This window comes from Neodiprion fabricii, chromosome 3 (assembly GCF_021155785.1).
Source record: "Neodiprion fabricii isolate iyNeoFabr1 chromosome 3, iyNeoFabr1.1, whole genome shotgun sequence".
Taxonomy (NCBI): Eukaryota; Metazoa; Arthropoda; class Insecta; order Hymenoptera; family Diprionidae; genus Neodiprion; species Neodiprion fabricii.
Genome location: NC_060241.1, coordinates 17,320,996 through 17,340,474, shown reverse-complemented (window position 1 = coordinate 17,340,474; position 19,479 = coordinate 17,320,996). Strand labels below are relative to the sequence as shown.

The 19,479-nt window shown below is 34.2% G+C and overlaps 2 protein-coding genes across 6 annotated transcripts; one reads left to right on the top strand and one right to left on the bottom strand.

The window, feature by feature from the left end:
* Positions 1-1,465: 1,465 nt before the first annotated feature.
* On the top strand, positions 1,466-12,234 carry LOC124179026 (ras-related protein Rab-8A). The gene is made up of 5 exons (XM_046562983.1): positions 1,466-1,734; positions 2,790-2,850; positions 4,168-4,306; positions 6,122-6,325; positions 7,879-12,234. The coding sequence occupies exons 1-5, from the start codon at positions 1,611-1,613 to the stop codon at positions 7,975-7,977; spliced, it is 627 nt and encodes a 208-aa protein (XP_046418939.1). The 5' UTR covers positions 1,466-1,610; the 3' UTR covers positions 7,978-12,234.
* A 2,058-nt stretch (positions 12,235-14,292) lies between these two features.
* Positions 14,293-18,707, bottom strand: LOC124179025. Of its 5 annotated transcripts, none has more exons than XM_046562977.1 (5): positions 18,557-18,707; positions 17,658-17,884; positions 17,178-17,496; positions 16,644-16,821; positions 14,293-16,462 (listed from the first exon to the last, which is right to left on the bottom strand). In XM_046562977.1, exons 2-5 carry the CDS (start codon positions 17,808-17,810, stop codon positions 16,255-16,257), a joined length of 858 nt encoding a protein of 285 aa, XP_046418933.1. In that variant the 5' UTR covers positions 17,811-17,884; positions 18,557-18,707; the 3' UTR covers positions 14,293-16,254. The 5 variants fall into 5 exon arrangements, with proteins under 5 accessions (XP_046418933.1, XP_046418937.1, XP_046418938.1 ...); XM_046562981.1 differs by having other exon boundaries at positions 14,293-16,459; XM_046562982.1 differs by having other exon boundaries at positions 17,658-17,745; positions 18,557-18,700.
* Between the last annotated feature and the right edge of the window lie 772 nt (positions 18,708-19,479).

Below are 19,479 nucleotides of genomic sequence, written 5' to 3'. Positions count from 1 at the left end.
GATTTGTCTTTACATCATATAAATTTAAATGAACTCACATGACATCAAATAAATAGATTATATCTTATACCACGTTTGTCTCTGACTTTATAATGCATAATCGGACAAGTCGTCCTTAAAGTACGATGATTTGATCAGCAATCGACACTATAGGCGTCATTAGAAATTTCAGCGCAGAATTAATTTCTAGCTTGCGAAGATAATTAATTACGTTGGAATTCCTCGATGCTCGAGTGAATCAGAATTCAAAGTAAAGAACATGGAGATATCTAAAAGAACCTAATACCTAGTCCGTATTTTTGCGCCTGATTCTGATAATTTGGGGAGTTTGGACATTGTACAGAAAATTTTCATGCTTATCGGAACATATTTTCCCAAAAATTTTCACACTTTTATAGTCCTGCATCAGAGGAATCACGGCGAATAAAATTCCGGACAAACAAAGCTACGTTAGGCTTTTCAGTCAACTTTTGAATGTTGGAGCACGTGAAACAATACAAATGTTTTTAACTTCCCGTTTCTCTGGTTTCAGAGAAAATAGGAAGTTATTGTAATCACCCCGAAAATGAAAAGTTGAGTTCTCACTAGATCTCCACGTTTTGAGGTCCGGAGAATCACCTCCAATCATTTTTAAATGGACGTCTGTGTGTGTGTATGTATGTATTTATGTATGCATGTACGTGCGTGATCAATTTTTTGTCCGACGATATCTCGAGAACGAGTAGTTAGATTTTGATGAACTTGGTCTTAATCGAGGCACCTCTTTCAGACTTAGACCTGATTAGATTTTGGCTGTGATTGGTTTAGTAGTTTTTGAATAACTTAGAAAACCATATTCACAAAAATAAAATAAAAATGGTGTCATCTTCGCAACGGATGAACGGATTTGCATGAAAATTGGCATCCGAAGGTGTTTGGGGTCGCTGATCACATATCTGAAGTCACATTTGCAAAATAAAGATTTCACGTAGTAAATATGCTCGAAAAAAATTAAAACGTTCGGAGTTTGATGAAAATATAAGAACCGACGATTCTCCAAATTTAAAACGTATGACTAGAAAAAAGGTGTGAATATTTGATGATATCCTGTTTAGTTTAAATTCGTTATAAGTACTCTACAGTCGCATTTAAGTTTTCGGTTTATATCGAAATATACTAGTTTCGAGCACAAATAACGGAAAGTTCAAAAGGCTGGCTCACAGTCAGCCCAAATTCCCTTGTTCTAGATGCGACTATATTCTTTAGTCAAGGGTACGATGATGCCTTTGTTTGTTGTCAGAACTTTACCCTGTACGGTAATATTTTTCAATCAGCGATAATTATTCTGGAAGACAAATTGAGTACTGTGCACTATAACCTGTACGGTAGACAACCTCGTCCCCCCCGCCCGCCCCGCAGTTCAGGAAAGTTCGCTGAATTTATACGGTAGAAGTCGAACGGTGTGAAGAAAGCCTTACATGTCGGGTTGGGCGCAGGTCCCGATCGATTCATCGCTTCCGAAAAGACGTGGAGCGAATAGCCTCCGTCGACGAGCGGCAACGAAGGACCGTCGCTCCCATCCCGACAAAGAAAAACAGCGAGCGTATTTTCGATTTTGAAAAAAAGTAAATATGGCGCTAGACTTTGCGGCTACCTACAAGGTTCTCGTTCTAGGAGATTCGAACGTTGGTAAAACTTGCATCGTTCATCGGTACTGCGATGAGCGGTACTATGACACTTACATATCAACCATAGGTGAGTCATTCTAACGTACTTCGTATAAACATTATTGTTCTGGAATTGAAATTGTGCGTTATACAGTGTTTGCGATTTTCGATGTAAATTTTTATTTTATCGGCTGTTGTTTTGCGACATGTCTCGACTAATCACTTTCGGTCTATGTCTGTCGTTCGTTATGCATTATAGTTACGAATTTTGTTTTGAGATAGAAATTTTCTTTTCTAGGTACACTCTGAGCCTTTGACGGGTCAATGTTTTTAATGTATAGAGACTCGAGGCGCCTGGATGTCTGTCGTGAAATACGTTGGGATATTCTTAAACAACGCCATTTTGAAATTTAATACAAATATAATTTTTTTTGTTATCAGTACCCAGTTCTTGGTAGTGCGTTGTTTTCATTGTTAATTTCTTGTCTGCCTTCTTTTAAGTGGCAAAGTTTGGTAAATGTTGACCTGAGTTATACTCCTGAAATCTCGTTCTACGTCACACGCTTAATATAGCTACGCTGTATTTTATGAGTATTATTATTATTTGCAGTATCACTTTGCAAAAGTTTAGACAAATTTTCTTCTCAATGAGATATTCTGCGTAGGCTGTAAACTTTTCTTCGATTTTATCGAGACGGCTATAAGCGTAACGGCTGTGTCTTGTACAGAGTTTGCAAATCCTGACCAATTCAGGAAAAATGTGCATCCATTTTACCAGTTTCTACATTTTCACGTCTTTTCACCTCACCTGCAATATTGTGAATATAATCTTGCAATCGTAACTCGGAAATTTGTTATAGTCTAATTTTTTAATTTCTACGGAATATTTGCCGGTGAATAGCAAAATAAGATGAATTATTTATTTTTATAATTTAGAAAAGGTATTGCTTCTAACTCGTGAATATTTTGGTCGGGCTTACACTTGATGAAGGAATTTTTTTTATCGTTGACAGTCATCGGAACTGCAATGATACGACTCCTAAATAGCGAATAAAAATAAACTAGCAGATCCGAGACTCAATATATAACTATTCGGCATTTCTGTTAACCGTACAACTGAAAATGAACATTTTTTTCTTACAGGCATCGACTTCAAACAAAAAATTATCAATTTAGATGGTACTCCGATTAAACTCCAAATATGGTAAGTCATTTTTATTCTACATCAACCGAGGCAAAAATAACATACCATTTTATTCGGTTGATATTAGGTTATACCTTACTATTTGTTGGTCAGAATAAAAATTTTAACTCCAGAGACTATATGCTGGGTATTATTAAAATTGATACTCCATCCAATCGTTGAAATATTTGATCTCATTGATGTCAAAATTTTAGAGAGTCTCTATATTTTGTAACCTGTTGTTTTGAATAATTTAAATAGAAGTAAACTTGGTGTGACTTAACTTGTATGCTTGAAGCCATTAGAAGTTACATACGAAGCAAAAATTATATGTGAAAATTCTAAAAAAGTATATAATACACCTCGGAAATGCAATTTTAATTCTTGCTTTGGAAGTAACTTTTAATCTGTTTAGGCTTAAGATCGAGGTTTTTTTTTCATCTTAAAGCGCATTTCCAACATCACATTTTATGGCGATAGCTAAATTTTTACTTTTCATCATGTATACGAAAATGTAGGAAAAGTATTGGATTCGATCGAAAATGACTTTTTCTAATTTCAATAAATGTTGATGTTTTCAGAACTCTAGTATAAAAAAAAAACCAGACTTTCAGGAAAATGTCGATCTGTCAAAATAAAACCAAAATTCCAAGTTTGTAATAGCGCCTGCGATGTTCTTTAAAATGGCTGGGTGAAAAAATCTGAAATGGACGCGGATTTACATGCAAATAATGGGTATCAAACAATAAAACCATGTCCCATACTTTCTAACGTATGCTTTCAACGAAACAAACCAAAAATCGAAATATTTGAAGTACTCCGACAGAGTTTATGTGATGTTGATAAAAAGTATTATACGAATTATTACAGAACGGATAAGCTAATGAAACAGAGAACAATTTTATGAAAAAATAATACTATAATATTTTATCACATAGTTGACGGTTTTCCAGTAAGTGAATTGGTTTGTAAAGTGATGGAAAGTACGAAGAAAAATATTATTTTTACGACTAGTTTTTCCTACAACGAGTTGCAATTAGAAAAATGGTATCGTAAGTTTTCACATTTGTGACGAAAGTGAAAAACCTTCACAAATTCTCCTAAAAAAATGCTTCTGAACATAGGTTTAAGTCTTGTTATGCAACACCGAAATAATGTCAAAAAAATTGCAGGACGAAATGTTGAAGGGTATTCGTTTCAACAGAATATCCTCCGTGTATAATTAACTCGCGGAAGGGAAGATGGATCAGAGGCTGACTAATTATGACACGAGGCTTTAGTGTTATCTTTTGTGTCATCTCAACCAGATTTGGGGCTGACTCGTGTTTTGTCTTTCAGGGACACCGCTGGCCAAGAAAGGTTCAGAACTCTCACGACGGCCTATTACCGTGGAGCGATGGGCATTCTTTTGATGTATGACGTTACCAGCATGGAGAGTTTTAATCATCTTTCGTATTGGCTTCGTAATATCCAAGAGGTAAATCACATTGAAGACAAAATTACCATTAGGCGTCATATGAATCACCGCGTCGATCGTAAAAGTAAGAAAAGAAATTGATCTTAAAACGAAGAAGTAATTGGGTGAAATGCGTAACAATTTATTAATACCGATTAGTTTTCTCGGTTTTGTGTAAGTTTCCTTGTGTAGAGAAAATGATTCACAATATTATACTGACAGGGAGCAGACTTTGAATAAGAATAAGCTTCCAGCATGTCATACTGGATAACGCAGCAACGAGACGGTTCGTTTTATCCAACCACATTTTGACGAGATCAGTTTTGAGAATGTATTCGAGTTCAAACGAAGCCTGAATATTTGATTATTTAGGTCCTTCCTCCATGCGAATATACTGACCGATTGTTCAAACGTTGTTCTGATTTTCAAAAAATACTGTAATTTTTTAGCGTCACTTTCGGCGCCTTGTTGCCTGGGTATAATCGCTGAAATTTTTCCTGAATTTGCTTCACCATACACCTACCACATCAATTATTTCTAGAATTTTCTAAACGGCATAGCGTATTTTACGATGGAACAAAAAATTTTATTTCAACTTTTAACTTCACTTAAGTTGCAGTGAAGTGATTCAATTGTCCATGTACGTATAAAATGTTGTAACTGTGGCATTATCACTTGCATATTGAGAGACACCACCATTATCATTCTATTTTTTCGTTCGAATTTGTTTTCGGAATATATTTCAACAAACGCTCGGAAAGATTTCGAATTATTATTACTATTTCTGGAGAGATTTTACGAGGAAATCTAAAATTCTTTAAACTCTCTTTGTGCAGTTGCGCAGCCTTTTGCCCTTCTTGAATATTAATTATATTGCTTGAGAAAGTCGATACAATTGCGTAAAAAAGTACGCCTCATTATAAGTCATTTCGCGAAAGTTTTCGGAAGTTAAGTAAATCAGCGAATCACATCTTCCGAAACATTAATTTTTGTCTTTTACGTCGCTCTTCTACTTGAATCACCGAGTCCAGTATGGAAAAATAAATTGCAAAAATGGGATTAAGTATAATGGACTACCGTATATTTCTAATCTCGAAGTTTGGACCAAATGGTATGGTTACTATTCTTTAAAATTGCAAATGTTTAACATTGTATTCGATTAATGTAATCCGTTCGAATTCGAATTAATATAGATAGAAGTGCTCTTACGTTCGATTTCAAATTAAACATTGAAACAAATATGTAGCAGCTTAGCAAATAATTTGTTAACTATAGTAGCCTTTTAGGCTACATTTAAAATGAATACACAGATAGAGAGAGATTGAGTTTCGTAAAATATGATCTAATTCCATGTAAAATTTCAATCGGCAGATGTCAAAGTAAATTTGTTTCAACATGTTTTAATTTTTTTAATTTCTACACTTTGCTCAAGGGAAAATAAATGCATTGCCCGGATCAGAAAAATTCCAATATGGATAACCGACTTCGCTAGACGTATGTAATTTAGGCAATTAGAATTGATCCTCCTGGTAGTAGAAAGCGATCCTTAAATATATTACGAGAAAACCTTTTGGAACAACTCGCTTTATCAGCTGAGCATGACATTCCAGGTAGCAAAAACAATATAGAAGACGTAACAATTATGCCGGATGCCCATTTGTAATTTAATTTTGTAATGTTGACGTGATCTATCGAAAGAAGTATTTGGAAATAGCTAGCGGAATTCGTAAAAGCGTTTGTAAGTGGTGGCGTGATAAAGCAAATGGCGTTACAAGTACGAAAGTATTTTAAGTAAAACTTAGAATACCCTGGTGACTAGTGTTTCACTTGTTGCAGAATGCCTCGCCAGATGTAGTTAAAGTGTTGGCAGCTAATAAATGTGATGCCACAACTCACAGGGCAGTTGATGCTGTCAGAGGAAATAAAATTGCTGAAAATTTCGATATGCCCTTTTTCGAGGTTTCCTGCAAAGAAAATATTAACATCGAAGAAGCGTTCTTAACTTTAGCCAGGAGAATACGGGAACAACGGGGTCGTCGAGTAAGTCATATATGAAATTCTATACCATCTAGTTTGGTTTTTTTAAATACACACAGAGAGAGGAATTGCCGAATTCACGAAATACGCGATCAAATATAGTAAAAGAAATTTTTTCTTTTTTTTAATACAAATGTTACTTGCACCAACAAAAAAATAACCAGGACAACAATTTGGGTTATCGAGTAAAATTATATTCATTAGAATAAAAAAAAAACACGTTTCTCGCCACATTCAGTCGACATATTTGGTAAATTCAATCATTTTTCTGTGTGTACTTCTAATCGTCTGAAATATTCATTCTATCGACAACTTTTTCGTTTCAAACCAACTGTCGTATGTTCATGAATTCATTATCGATAGTGACTGCAGATCTAGGATCTAGGAATTACAGATAGTGTCTTTTGTTCGTTTTTCCGGTGTTTCGCAAAATTGTTGGGCTTATGGGGAAATGAGAAACTATGTCAGCTGATTGTGTACAAGAAAGCAATTTAGCCGAAAAAAATTTGTCACCTCTTTGTTTTTCCATCTAGTTTTGTTTTTACCATCATATGTAATTCTTAATATATAGTTGATGGTTTTTGGAACTCAGGATTTTGTAAGCTTTTTCATGCTTGCGGTACCTAATCCAACTTTATAGATTTTTTTAATTTGTTAGTCTTTACTGTCATTGGAATAAATAACATTGGTAGAAATTTTTCAGACGATTTTTTCCGGTTCCAAACTATTCATGCAGAAGATGCATTCATTCTCAATTCTCAAGAAACAAATCAGTTTTTTATACGTTTTCAGATAAAAATCTGAATCTGACTTTTACATATCCGAATCACCGATAGTTGATAGTTTTTATATTTAAATTATACAAAATTCGAAAACTCAATTTTCAATATTTGTTAACAGAGTACTAGTCATTGTCAGAACCGAAGTAGGATTTATATAAAACTCTAAACGAAGCTTCAAATGTTCCGTAAACACACAGAAGTTAAACTTCTTGAAAATCATTCGAACTTAGGTACATTTCGAGGTAATAGCGCGCAACAAACTTATAAAGGTTATTTCCGTGATGCACCCTTATAGGGACTCCTAAGTATAGGCAAATCAGGGTACAAGTTCACTCTGAGGAGCTCCGAGTTTCGCCGGCGTGACGTCAGTCGTGTGGTAACAAAAGAGCAACGGGGCTGTTCAGAATCGACGTGTATCTTGATTTGCCTATAATTAAGGGTCCCTATTGGAGCAGATCACGGAAGTAACGCGGTATGTAAATCGTGAGTATTACAAGCAATGAAATTGCACTGATTTTGCGATATAAAGAGATATACTTTACTATGCGTGACGTCATATCGTTGCGAGTTTTCAATCTGCTGTACGTGGTTCAATTTTCGTTTAATCGGAAAAATAAAATATATTACCTAATTATTGTTGGTTTCTCTGCTTCATGCGAATAAAAAAAACCTGCGACACACACCTTGTCGCATCTGAGATGATTTTTGGTTGTTGCTCTATTTAATGGCACGCGTCCGCCTGGAATAATATGTCACGACATTTCTCTGCCAAAGGCAAGCCTATTCGAAGCTTCGGAGAGGGAAGGAGCAAATGCAGTGATAACAGCTCAGTCGCCGTCGCAGCAAGGCGATGCATGGCGTTGCACGTGTTAGCCTGGGGCTTGATATTCTGACTGCTGGGTCTTTAGTGACAGCTATAGAGGCTCCTTGAAAGAAGTGGTATGGTTTTATAATGCAAAGCTCATCGATATTATGATATTTAATTGATATAAAAAGTATTGAAGTACTGGAGTATCAAGGTCTTAATCTTAGGAACGTTCGTTCATTCCTAATTTTTAAGACTTATAGAAACACAGAAAAATTGAAAAAAAAAAAAAAAAATACCTACGGAATTTTATATACGTACATAGTATTCATATGTTTTTTTAACGTTGGCTGTCTAGAGAGAAGATCATTCTTTTCGAACGGTTTGGTAAGTGTGTCAATCCAATTTTCATATTAAAAAAGGATTCGGATTATGCTTTTGTATATATTAGTTCCGTGATTAACTTGTCGGCTTAGTATTTATTGATAGTTCCGTTTTCCCAAAATTCTCAAAAAATTCTGCGAAATTCTTTATCACGATTATTTCAACGATTAGTTCCGTAACAGAATAAGTTTTTTTTTTCTTCGTTAATATGAGAAAATATTAAAAGAAGCAGGGAAAAAAATTATTCCATTGTGAAGCTGATCTCGAAACGCTCCGAACAAAAAATAGAACATTTGCCAACCTCGAACGATCTTGAAAAATCGGAATATTATTCTTACTTGTTCAGCAAATCTTTCTGTATCGTGTAACTTGACGTAATGTACCATATTAAAATTTTAACGCAACTGATCACCTTCGAAAGAATCTGAGGATCTCCGGATACTTTCACGTACAAAACTTTCCCAACAAATTGACATACTGACCCGAAAACTTTAGAACAAATTATTTGGTCTGTGCATAGGTACAAGAAAAAATGCTATAACAGTATTGGACAAGTGCTACTCTTACGAAGAAAATGTGTTGGTTCCAGGATTTCGTCAAGCTTTTCGTTAATTCAGTATTGAAGTAGTTGATTGACTCTACAGTTTCGTAGAAGTTGAAAGAGTAGCCCTAGTCCAGTTTTCTTGAGAAAATATGTCATTATGTGCGTATATAAAAGCAGTTAATGGGGCACAAAATGCAAGATTAGTTGATTTATGAAACTGAAAAAATGAAACATTACAAGTTAACGCGCTTTTAAATTCTCTAGACATCGAAGGATTCAAAAGATAAATTAAGGACGTATAGTGCTATATTAAAAGTCTACATATTCCTTATAGCCGTACATACATCTATTGTACGCGAAAATGCAACGGCTTTATAAGACATTTGCGTTGGAGATACAACTATATGTTTCCACATTTATTATTATTAGATAATAATCGCCTGCTGGTATAGAAAACGTAAAACCTTTACGGAAAGAAACCTTCATCTCGTTGTCAATATTATGATTATAGGTTGAAGTAAAATTGATAAACTTTCCATGGCTGTATGTCAATTCCTAGACAGTTTGTAAAACGTATAGAAGAACTCTAACTGCTTTTGGACGCGTGAAAATGATGCTTTTAAATTTGAATAGTTTCAAAATATGTTCGTGCTGCTATTGGTTTTTTCTTATGTTACAATAGTGAGTAAACACTGCATTCATGAAGATGGACCAAAAATTGTTTTATGATTGTTGATGAATATAATTTTTGGGAATTTTGTCTCACCAATCAATGATCCAATTCGATTGGGATTTGTTTTGTTCGAAAATATATAGATACAGTTTTTATTTCCACATTCTTTTCATTCGAATAAATTTCAAAAGCGATTCAACTGACGTACTTTAAATTCGACAAAAGTATTCTCGGACACTTGTATCTTCTTTGTCACGAATCGATCCTTTTCTCTACAAAGTAGCCACCGTTTGAAGTTTGATCTTTCGTCAAGAATTCACCATTTCTTTATTTACTTATCAAATAATAATACGATAATGAAAAAAAACGTGGGGTCGTGCCATAGAGGATAAATAAGAATACTGCCTCTGAATTCAAAGTGACTCAGTTTGAGTCATTTTTGAGATAGCATGCAATGGGCACCTCCATTCCAATAAACGAATACGTAAATGGAGATTGTCATGTTTTTGAATAAAACAAACACCAATCGAATTGAATAATTAGTTAACGATTTATAAATTCCCAAATTTAATCAAATTTTTTAGCCTTCTACTCGTATATGTCTTCTCCTGAATAGTAACTGATGATGAGATGCAAGATTGATCCGTTATTGTGATTCAGGTAAAGGCCTCATGATTAGAAATCAGTTGATTTGTATGTATGTAGTAAGCAAGCGCTGAGCGCGTAAGGCCCCGCTGACCCGTTGTGTCATATATTCATATATTTCATGACGTCAGAAGCAGGGCAATTTCCTTGTCGAATCGTGCGAGAACGGGGGTCCGAACCTGACCAGAAATTCACAAATCGTAGCTTGAATAAAAGAGTATGTCAGTATCTCAATTATTGCTAACGTAGATCGCTGATAGTATTTATTACGAATAATGATGAAATAAATAAAATCACGTCACATCAAACATGGCTGATCGGAACTACCGATTCGTTGAATATTCACCGCTTCTACGATTTCAGAATTTCTTTCACTTCCGACAGGGAGATGCAGACGTATAAAAGCACACACACAATCCGGGAAAACCTATTTCACCTGTTATCTTTCCGTAAATATGGCACGATTCGACAAGGAAATTTTCAGGTGGCAAGGGCCCGTTCATGATCCACAAGAAGTCTGTCTCCACTTGTAAGTGATTTCATTGGCCGGATCTAACGGAACTGGGCAATGAAATCAGCGGCCTTAGTTCAACGTTGAATGTCCAGAGGCGCTGTAAGTGCTTATGACGTCACGCAATGGATATTTACAAGCTAGGTCAGCGGCGCCTCATTGATGGTGTTTGGCCTGACTCTGACAAGGAGAGTATCAGACCTTCGGATCACGGATTTTGCTCGAACTTTTATACTGGTATTTCTTTGGCCCAAAAAATGCTACTTCTGATGTTTGGTTTCATCCATTGAGCCTTCCTTCGCTCAATTTACAAAAGTTCAGGTTGTTCTAAATTTTCAATATGGCTCTGAGATAATAATATATTCATGATTTACATTAGAATTTATAAGAGCCTGTCATCGAAACTAAAGCAGAGGCCAATGAAAACTTGTATTTAAGACAAAAATTCACAACAGATTTCGTTTATTACGGCATTTTACTCATCAAACTGATAATTTAATTAATTTCGAGGGAACACGGAACAATGGACGAAACTATACACCAGAAGGTCTTTATTTTGGGCCAGAAACACCCCTTTACAGATTTTCAACTGAATCCGGGATTCAGAGGTCTGACACTCCTTGTTAGAGCAAGTCGACGGTACATATAATTCATAATCTTCGTTTTTGCTGGCAGAAACAAAAAAGCCTTCATTGTGCCTATTAACGAAGAAAAATATTAAAGCGACATAAAATAAGCTGCTTTGTATACACGGAGTAAATATCATAAATGGCGCATATAAGATACCTAAATAAATTATTTGTGAAAATTACATGAATGGGACGAGAACGACTAGTGGAAGTGAAAAAAATTGAATGAATTGCTGGAATTAAGCAAAATCTAACCGTTCATGAATTGGTACAAAGAAAATCGATTTCTGACAGGCTTTGTATTATCGCGAAATAATGTATTATTGTTGCTTTTGTATATTTGTAACTTACAGCAATTTGTATAAACTCTTTGATATATGACTATCCTATGTGCTAAGCGTTTGTAGCTCGTTAAGGTTAATTATGAATTGGGGCGGGCGTCTTGTTTAAAAAAATATTTAAGTTTAAGAAAGTTTTATTCAAGTATATATGTTGCTTCTTTAAACGCACAATTTATTATCGACACGCACTACGGCTGAAACGATCTCTTAACAGGAATTGCCGAATTCGGTAAAAACTGTTGCATACTAAGCAGCACCAAAGCTAATAGACCTAGACCAAAAAGTATTTACTGTAAATTTACAATTTCTTTATACCTATTTTTTTCATCAAAACGCTGGATCGTAATATTATCACCGCCCCATAGGAAAAATTTTCTTCTCTTAAGCTGGTCTTTTGAGAAAATTTAAGAGCGTTTTATAAAAATTTGTTACCATTTATCCCACGTTGTATTTTAACGCTTTTCGCCATAGTTCAATTATGCACTCTGGAGTGCCCTGACCAATATTAATTTTACCGCAGAGTTTATCAATTGTGCGATTTTAAATTTGAATCTGAATAAACGGAACCTTGAGCAGTAATATTCAAGGCAAAACACTACCATGTCAATTGCTTATGCTTTTATCTGAACTTCGCAGAGGCCCATATTTTCCAAGCTGTTTTATAAAATTATAATGTCACATCTATTACCCACGAACGAGGGGTTGACATGCACCTTCGTAACCCCGTGTAAACTATTCGTGAAATCTTATAAAAGTATTTAAAATTTCTGAAATCCCATAAGATCTCTGATATCCAATGAATTTTTTTGAAACCGAATGAAATTCTTTGAAATTCGTTGCAAAATTGCAATAAAATGATCAAGTCATTTAAATTCTCTGAAATCATTGAAATTATGTTGTGTACATACAAATTAATGAGTGGTCAATCCGTCGCCCATGAACGTGGCTCTTACAATTAAACCACACTACTATTGCTTCAGTGACACAGCCCTTGGGAATAATTGATGATGGTCTCTGAGAGTACGTAAAATAATTGGAATCCAGTGCGTGGAGTTTTGGAGTCTTGAGCGCGCTAGTAATCGTGTTGGAGTTAAGTCTGTGACTGAAGTAAAAGCTCAATTTGAACATTAAAGCCCATTGATGGATAATTGTAAGCACTGTAAGCACTAGTGGTCTCCGGTAATAGACATTACTCACGGTTATGTATAATACTACAAAGGTGATTACTCCCTAGGGGGTCAGACGTAGGAAAGAACAGGGCTAGTTGTGACAGGTAAGTTGTTACAGTCAAATTGTACATAACATGTCTGAGCCGAAGTAGTTATTGAGAGACAATTATGCAATAGTGAAGCAAGTAGACCACCAGCTTGCATATACATTACATTATATCCTGTAGGGGGAAAGCAAATTGGGTTGCATGAATTTGAATGAGTTTTAGCTTCAACTTTCAAGAAGATACAAACTGCATAACGCATCTTCTGGAGATCGTACTTTTTTCTTACTATCAATACTGTATACTGCCACTAAAATATTCCTCTGGGAAAAGACCGGTGATAATTTTTTGAGGCAAGATACGTCAAGCTCTACAAAAACTAGAAGCGCATTGGTAACATTTTGTTGGTGGGAATGGAAATCGTAAGTCATAGTTACAGAGTAATCGGTTCGTACATTGCATGTGTTGCAAGAGATGGGCTCGCGTAGTGGAAAATGCTTTGTAAACAGTACAATTCATCCTGATTTGCCTCGCCAAAATTTTATTAATAAATCTAAATATAATTTCTACTAGAAATATATATTCATTTTAGTACGATCTGTTATACTTGTAGGCTCGTATTATGTTGCTTCTCAAAAAAAGCAAAACCGTAAATTTTTGAGAATATATCACATGGTCACATTAGCATCTTTTGATAATCAAAAATACTTATAAAACAAACGATTTTATTTGCTCGATCCAAGTATCTAACTAAACTACAACTTATTCACGTCTACATGGATTCGAATCAATGCATCTGTGGTTCGATGCAGTTAAATGATTTGTTTGTCGGAAGCGAACGACTACTGGAGATTGTTCATGTAATATAAATTTATAAAATCGGACTTTTTTTTTTAAATCAATTATTTGCGTAAAACTGTGATATCTATAAAGTTATAAAAAATATTTAATCAATTAAAGTTATAAATGGATTGATTCAAATGTGATATTCGAGCAAATCTTTAAATGATATTGGCTAGTTGATTCACGTAAATAGAACTAAAACTTGTTATTACTAACTTTATTTTCATTTTAACAATTTCACTTCTCGTTGTAAGAACTACCCCGATGTGAAGCGACTCATTGATATACACATATATTCTTTACACATGGAAATAATATTTTTGCAACGTTGCGTTGATTTAAAGATGCCAAATTAATTACGTACAATGGGTCGGAGACCACTGATTTAACGAAAACTTCTGATTTGCCAAATTTTCCGTAAAAAAAATTTTATCCGTAGATGATTATTGAGTTGAAATACTTCCTCACTTAATTTTACGAATAAAAAAGTGAGGCTTTGGTTTTCTCACTTGGAATCAACATACTGCAAAAAATACGATGAGATAAGTTTTTTCAAATTAAATACGGTCAAGGCAGAGTCATGCATTTTTTTCCCAAAAGATGCCACAGCGCCATATTTTCATTCCCAATAGTAATATTTCATCAGATATCAGATAAACCATCACAGAAAAAGAAAAACCATCGATGGTTGGGCTTAATAACAATTCACACGAGATGTCGTTCAGTTTCCGTCAGCCTCTAAGATATTGGTTTAGTTTTACTTATAATATTGGTCACAGTAACCCATTCTGAGAATTTTTCAGCATTTATACTATGTGCAATTATTGTGAAATAATAAGCATATGTTTGTAACCTTTTAATCAATCACTTTGTAGAATAATTCGGTGTTCGAATGGTTCATAAATAATCAAGCACACTTTTTACATGTATTGCATGTACTTGCGTTGTGTTTTGCACTGAGAAAATGTATGTATATATGTTTGTAATATCTAATAACTCGTCACCATCCAATCATTTATTGTTTGAATTTGTATTTCTGATTACAATGTCTAATTAGCTCATCAACATTGAAGATAATATACTCGAGAAGCACGAACTTAGTAATTTATTAATCATGTCATTTCATTATAAAAATTGAACAGTTTGAAACAACTTCGATATCTAGCGAATGTCAATAGACCATATGACTGACTTAAAGAACGACTGTGCCAAATCATTTTCTACTGTCATCAGTAATTTTGTAACAGTAAGATGAATGGCATGGACATTTCACTTTCTTTCTCAATAAATGTCTGAAACTAAATAATATCTTTGCTTAATGTTTACGTGGTTGAAAGTTGTACCGTATAAGCAACTATTTTTTAATTTCAAGACTGTGTGAAATTTAGTAAACCGTCTAGTAAAACGAAATGTACTCATATTTTGCAAATTTAACTACTTCAAAGTCGCTCTTAAGTATCCACAATGGATTGAATTTTTCAATATTTGGTTACTTTTAATTTACTATCTTCAACCTTATCATTTTTTTAGATATGTGAGGTGTGGTGTTGAACGTAATACAATTACTACATTGGCAAACGAATTAGAAAAATGTAACGTTTTTATTTGGTGCAGTATAAATTTTTATTGTTTACATATTCACAAAACTTTGAAAGCTTGTGGAATGTATTACAATAATACAATGCGTGTATATTAACAGTGACCATTGCGATGTCACATGTCAATTGTGAAATAATTAAATGGCGCTATGTATTGAGTAATGAGGTGAGTCAAGAAAACAATCACACACATTCTGGGAAAATAAAACGCAAATATCCAGCTCTGTATTTTAGCAAAGCTGAAATGCAATTGTTGGAAATTCAAAAACCTATTCCACATCACCTTCAAACACGCAATAATTTTTTCATCAATGACTAAAAATTTGAATGCACTTGAAACTATAAAATTAAAAGCCGAGTAAATTAACATGCTTTATGCAAATCAATATTATTGTACTCTGCCGTACCGTTAATCTTATCAATTATTCAATTGCCGGTTGTAATATATCAAGTGTACTTGACTTTCGGATTGATCAAGCTTGATCGAGGACTCAAATTCCTTGCTACGAACACTATAAATTGTGTTAATAAGTTTATGAAGAGCAAATAAAACGTGATATATAGCTATTGGTCAGGATAAAGTCGGAAAAGTTTAGCTAACAATGAATATTGCACTGCCCTCGATATTTAACGTCGTAACTCACAATCAGTGTCACGAACTCTTTGGCTTTACTTGATCAATTGAATAGTCAGGCACACAATATTGGCAACAGTCAGAACTTGAATACTTAAATAACTTGTAACTCCTATTTATTATCAGATGTATAATTCCTAAGATATATACTATACAGTGTAAAGATTGTATAAATAATAGCGCGTTTTACTTCCATCACGGAATTTGAAGAGTATTTCTAAAATTTAGTGATTGACTAATAATTTTTTCTATCAAAAAACGAAGTAGCGTTATTTAGTGCTTCTTCAAAATCGTACCACTCAGTAATAGCCATTAATATTTGGTTTTTGCTCAACGGTTAGAGATTTTTTGCTTGTTTTTTTTGAAAGAAGCCAGCGAGATGTGTCCTATACCATTTGTTATAGATCGTTTTTGCTCATTCTTTTTGATTCGCAAATTATCTCTGGAACTGCTCGGTCTTGGTTCAGCAGCATTTTCTTCAGATACTTCTATGTTTTCAACTTCTGTCTTGATGTTAGGTTGAACAGAATTCGGACTGCTGAAATTAATACCTGGTTTGCAGTACATTTCATACTATAACATTGTATCTACGATAGGTTTCTGTGGAACATTTAAGCGATTTCATCCACCTTCGAAACCTAATTTATAAGCCAATTAACAAATGGGAATATTTGTAAAACCACATTATGACTATCAGTTATCAACCTGATTCTTTTTACCTTGGCTCTTGTTGCAAAGAATTGTGACTATCATTTAATGAAGAATCACGTTTTTCCAGCTCATTATGTACATCCATCATGGATTTAAATGCGTTTAAGCATTCATTTGATTGCGTGTTATGTACAGAAATTTTATTCACAAATATATCCACACTGTAAGGCGGTGTTTCAATATTTTCTAAAATTGTAAATAATATTCATAATTGAAAATTACTAGCCTGCAAAATCGAATGATACCAATACATTGTTACCTCAACATCAGTCTAAATAGTATTCAGATTCTTTATCGCCTGAGTTTTCTTTTGTCGAATTTTATTTCAACTGAATATATACTGTCCAGAACACAAATTTGTGTAGACAAAATAATCTAGCTGAAGTTTTGATCAATCAAATCTACGGGATTGGCTGCATTTTAAACAACAGTCGGCCAATCTGCAAACACGCATATGTCTACAGCTCGTGTCAGTGTGAATTCCCACTCAAGCTTGATTGATCGAAATTTCTAGTACATTTAAAATAAGTATAGATACTCACTTCTAATTAATTGAGCGCCGCTTAATTTATACTCTATAAGCGCTTCGTCTTTTCTTTTAATCAAATCTACAACAATCTCGTGTTTACGTTGTAATTCCATTACAGATTGACACAACGGTTTTGTAATTTCATTCCAAAACTGATGAGGACTTCCTTTTGTCAATTTTATATCAAATTTGAATTCACCCCCATCTATACAAGTTACAAGCTTGATCTCATCCACAGATATGTCGACTGCATATTTGGGTATATCATTCAGTATCACGTCAAAAGTCTCTTCAATGTTAAACTCGTCTACATCCAACATCGAGTTCAGCGACTGAAAAATCAATTAGATGAGTTTAAACCTTTGCGAGATACGTAATTTTTGTTTGTGATATTGTGGAAATATTAACTAGCAATTGGAGATACGAGAAATTCTTGTACAGTGATGAAATTCTATAGGTGTGATTTGATTATATGAAAGTAACAATGATGTACCTGACATCGTAGTAAGGCAACGTCTTTCGTTATAGTTTCCATCCATACTTCAACAAGGTTTGATAATACTATTTTCCATACATCTTTGCTATGGGAAACGGATAATATGTATTCTGCGTTATTTATTTTAATATCTTTCCATTTATTCCCCATGGAGTAATTTTATGATTCTTCGTAAAGGAAAGCGTATTTCCTTCAAGCTTCACAAATGTTACGAAGTTTACTGTCTGCCATTACGTGTGAAGGTAAAATAGAATATGTTATTTATCGGTTTAACATTGGCATGTAAATTAAATATCAATATTTGATACGCTTATTAATTTTTTTTTTCTCATTTGGTTTGAAGAAGCTTTTCATTTATTAATATAATAAGAATTTTCTCGAAGCAATTCTGAAAATGTAACGTCGACGTAACGCTTCTAGTTGGCAATTTGTAGTTTGCACTTTTTTTCTGCCGAGTAATGAAATCGTTTTAAACATTGTGATATTATGGTGTTTTCTTGGTGTTTTTGTGGCTATTAAGAAAAGTTCGGAACACTGATGTCAAAATATGGAAAATACAGTAATCAGATGTCAGTATCGTACCATAACCTCAAAGCTGGTGAAAATTAGTTACAAGTATATATTCAGTGTTTTCGTCAATTTTCCCAATTTTTTTTAATGATCACGCAAGCACAGTCAATTGCCAACACTAATGTTCCCCGGAGTTTGAAACAATTTCATCACTATGGAGAGAAAAAGTGTGTAATCAATGCGATACGTTTCGGTGACTTTGTCAGCAATGCAATATGTAACTATCACATGATCATTTTAGTTGTCAGCAGATACTAATGTATGTATGCATTTCAATCAAGGTTCGAATTAATATACTTTTCAGAGATGAGAAATTGAGTACATACCTCGGAATGCCTGAGTATGTTATAAAATGTTAATTTCAGTATATATAAAGGCCCGCCTCAATTACTGTTGTTTACTAGGCTCCATGATTCTTGTATTGGATTTGATAACCATTCGTGACGCAGTTCGAATACGATTTTGGAATACATAATGAATAATAATCGATTCTTCAAAATTTCGATTATCATGAAATCGATTCTCTATTCGATTGATTCTATTTAATATCAATTTACGAGGATCTGATTATGAACAAACTTTACGCAAAATAAGCGTAAGACGTAAAGCGTAGGTTTCACATTGATTTAATTTTCTTTTTGTAATTTATATTTATCTTAAATTTACTTAGTTTGTACGATTTTTGTGGAATTGTTATCCGGAAAGCACAAGAGCTCAGATATCTGATTTCATTTTGTTTCTTGTTATCAACTGCTAATTTTCTTTGATTAAATATTGTAAAAGAAGATTTCTTTCTTTTTGTTTCGCGCTTTTTTAATAATTCAAGTTGATCAGACGCGATCAGATTAGGGACCAGATTCTGCAGCACAGAAAATTCGCGATTAATAAATTAATTCAGGCGCGTCAGCTTTGGAATCCGGTTAATTCACAATTCTGAAGAGGGCAGCGGCTCTAGCAGTTCTGCACGAATCCATTTTTAGCGACCGGGTGCAGCTCTGGCGATTTATCGGCCCAGTCCGAAAAAATGCAATTTCGGTAGACTTACTACCCAATTCTAAGAAAATTACAGTTCAGACAAGTGATCCTTGTCCGAGTCGAGAGAACTCGGCAGCGTAAAGGAGATAAAAGATTGCTGACAGTACTGTCAGTCAATTTTCGAACACGGCCAAAGAGTAGTCTATTTCAAGGGATATTTTGCTTTCGCGTAAGTTCCTAGAAAAGAAACAGCGAGAAGGAGCTAAAAAAGAAA